At 44.9% G+C, this 3,419-nt stretch overlaps 1 protein-coding gene across 1 annotated transcript in view; it reads right to left on the bottom strand.

Annotated features, from left to right (window-relative positions):
• LOC123255841 (MAM domain-containing glycosylphosphatidylinositol anchor protein 1-like) overlaps nucleotides 1-3,162 on the bottom strand; it is a gene marked incomplete at its 5' end in the record, with an annotated part of 7,677 nt that extends 4,515 nt beyond the window's left edge. The window contains 3 exons of the mRNA XM_044684569.1: nucleotides 1,143-1,277; nucleotides 2,277-2,429; nucleotides 3,139-3,162. Coding sequence (XP_044540504.1) covers nucleotides 1,143-1,277; nucleotides 2,277-2,429; nucleotides 3,139-3,162 — 312 coding nt within the window. The remainder of the gene's footprint in view (nucleotides 1-1,142; nucleotides 1,278-2,276; nucleotides 2,430-3,138) is intronic.
• Between the last annotated feature and the right edge of the window lie 257 nt (nucleotides 3,163-3,419).

Genomic DNA, 3,419 nt, shown 5'->3' with positions numbered 1-3,419 from the left:
ACACACACACACACACACACACACACACACACACACACACACACACACACACCCTTCCTATGGCCAAACCCAAGTGCTCACTTCTCTGGTTTTAGATTGGGAAGTTAGCCTGTTCCTTCAGAAAACAATGGGATTCCCACCCTGGATCGTTTCCCCTGTGGTTCTGTCTCTGACCAGTGTGTTCAGGGCTTAACTATGGGAGAGTGTGGGTGTCTTCACTGGCCTTATCAATACCGTTAGTTCCTCTGATTAATTTTAGAACTATTGCCCAGAAATTTATTACAACCAGACACAAATTTCCTGCTGCAGAGCCTGCCTTAAGCTTCCTGGCAACACCTCCTTCCTCCTTTCCTTTCCTGGACAGACCCTGAACCCTTATCTCCACCCCTACCAGAGGGAACCCAGAATTCTCCCTCCTCCCTAGTCCTAGGGAGGACTCCCTTCCCACTTCCCAGTGGTGGTGGACTACCCTTGTGGAAGATGCATCCTAAGGACTCCAGGGCCTCGCTACACTCTTGGGATCTCAGTCTTTTCATCCACCCTGTCTGTATTAACTACATTGTCTTCTCCAGTTAGAGTATAAGCTTTGTGAAATCAGGGACTGTGTTCTCTTTTTCTATTTGTATTCACCAGAATTTAAAACAGAGTCTGGTACATTTTTATTCATTCACTCATCTCCTGTCACTCTATGGTCATTGATGCTATCTCTGCCTTCATCCTTCTAAGCTGAACAGGCTTCGACAATATTTAGATCAGTATTTTCTCACCCAACTCCTGTCTCTGCTATTTACTACTCGTGTGAAGATCAAATGAGGTAATATTTGTAAAGTGCTTCCAAAGACCTTAATTTTGTTTGTTGTTCATTCAGTCGTGTCTGACTCTTCATGACCACAGACCATGTCACACCAGGCCCCTCTATTTCCTGCTCCCTGTCCATTGAGCCACCAAGCTGCTCCCTCCCTTGGAGAGTTCTAATCTTCCTCTCAACCAGGGTTGAACATAAGCTCCCACCTCTCACTTAAGAGAACACCGCTGGCCCTCCATGGAAAGGCCATGTGGCTCCCTTCTCTTCACAGTCCTATAGCCATCATGAGGGGACAGGAGACCATCCCTCCCTCCTCCACCTCCCGCCCCACACTCACCAATGTGCTTCCCGTACATATGGTAGAAGAAGGAGACACAGTAGAGCTTAGCACTGATATTGTACAGTGGGCTCACTAGCCTTGCCCGGTCCCCCAGTTCCCGAGGCCTGGATGTCTCAATAAACATGTAATAACCTTGAGAGGAAAGAGGGAAGAGATTGTTCACTACCACCTCAAAGTCTTCTCTTAGAAATTTCTCAAAGATCACTCCTTCCCCTCCCATCAGAGATACCCTTCCTACTTTCCTTCTATTTTTTCCTCATACAAAAATGTACTTAAAATTCTCCTTCTCAGACTTATTGTTCAGTCACATCCAACTTCTTGTGATGTCATTAGGGATTTTCTTAGCAAAGATATTGGAGTAGTTTGCCATTTTCTTCTCCAGGTCATTTTATAGACAAGGAAACTGAGACAAACAGAATAAAGTGACTTGCCCAGGGTCACACAGTTAATACGTGTCTAAGGCCAAATTTGAAGTCAGGAAGATGTTTATAGGACATAATTTGTTTAGCCATTTCCCCTAGTGAGTTTTATGGGGTTTTTGATGACAGAAAAAGAGATGCATGTGCATTTTTTTTGGTACAGGAATCTTTTCCTTAACATTTTTATCTCTTTGTGGAATAGGACTAGTATAGGTATCACTAGATCAAAGGGTTGGTTGGTTGTTGTCCTTATTCAAAAAGGATCAAATGGCATCACTGGTGATGTCTTTTGACTCATGTATAAATTGAATGTAAGTGAGGCAGAGTTACACAAAGTCATTGGCCCAGCTGCCCCATTCTCAGACTATATCCACCCAAAGACCTCGTCTCTAAGCATCAGCTGGAAAGGTCCCTGAAGGCTGGATTGGTGCTTCTTCTGTCCAGGTCTTTTCGCCTTTCCTCCTAGCAGCACTAGACAACATAGAATGGTAGAAAGAGAATATTCTGTGGAGTCAGAGAACTTGGGTTCAAATCTACCTCTGAAATGTGTTACCTGTGTGACCCTGGCACAGTCACTTAACCTTGCTGGATCTCAGTTTCCTTAACTGTAAAATATGGAGGTTGGACTAGATGGCCTTTGAAATTCCTTCTAGCTCTTGATCTTTGATACCATAATCTCTCAATTCCCTGTCCAACTTCTTCCCTCACTTACCCTCTGGAGTCCCACTTATGTCAGTGGGGGGGCCGGTGTTGGGGGAGCGTTTGGGGTTCTGGGTGAGGGCATTCTGTCGAGTCCAGTCAAAGTTGTCTGCCCGGTCCTGTGTGTAGCCACAGATCTTCTCATCCTCAAAGTGGCACGTATTATCTAGGAGAAAGAGTCAATGAAGAAAGAGAGGGAAGATGTATATGGAAGGGGAGATGGGTTAGTTTCTGCCATCGGTTCCTTTCAGTTCCCAATGGAATCACCCATTTTCAAGTCCTATTTGATCCATAGCTCAGAAGCAAGCATGGAAATTAGCATGTCTCTACATGTTTAGGGCTAAAGAAAACCAGACAATGGCATCAAAAGGAAATGGAACCACATACAGAAATTGAAATTGAGTCTGCTATCCCCCCCCCTCCAGCTCAAAAGGACAAGGGATAATCAGAGGCAGAGATAAAGAGAGAGTCCAAGTCAATGACAGAGAAAGGTAGGGCAAACATAAAACCATACCTTCAGCATATAGGGACCAAGTGCAATGTGGGAAGTGACGAGATTCTCCCTTTAATAAAGTAGTACTCAATTCTAATCTTTGTCTCCTGGGTCCCTTATTCCCAATGACCTTCCGGATATCCCCTCTTCTCTTCACCCAATCCTAATCTCTTCTCTGATCTCTTGGAAACAGAAGCTCTGTTTTTCCATTCTTCCCAGCCTCTAATGAGCACCTGAAGCCATTGCTATCCTGACCTGATCCTTGAAACAAGTATATCTAGGAGCCCTGGAGACCTTTTTCTAGGAGACTCACCACCTTTCCCACCACCACCGGGGAAATAGCAGAATTGTGCTTTTGTGAAAAAGAATGAAGGGTCCTCACCTGATAGGTTTGGAGAGTTGGTTGCTGAGAAAACAAACCAGATATGCAAAGTTAGAGCCTCATGTGAGTGTCGGCACTGTATAGCTGGTCTAGGGGGCACTTAGAAGCTAAACATAAGGTTGGGCCAGAACCAGCACCTGAGCCCAGAGAGGGCAGGACTGGGAGGGAGGACAAGTCCATTTTAACAGGAAGTGAATAGCATGAGATTCAAAATGTTATACAAATCTTCACACTAGCCCACATGTGTGTGCATGCTTAAGTCCATGGCTCCAACATTATAT

Source organism: Gracilinanus agilis, unplaced genomic scaffold (genome assembly GCF_016433145.1).
Source record: "Gracilinanus agilis isolate LMUSP501 unplaced genomic scaffold, AgileGrace unplaced_scaffold52921, whole genome shotgun sequence".
In the NCBI taxonomy this organism is placed as follows: domain Eukaryota; kingdom Metazoa; phylum Chordata; class Mammalia; order Didelphimorphia; family Didelphidae; genus Gracilinanus; species Gracilinanus agilis.
This window is presented reverse-complemented; position numbering and strand designations above follow the sequence as displayed.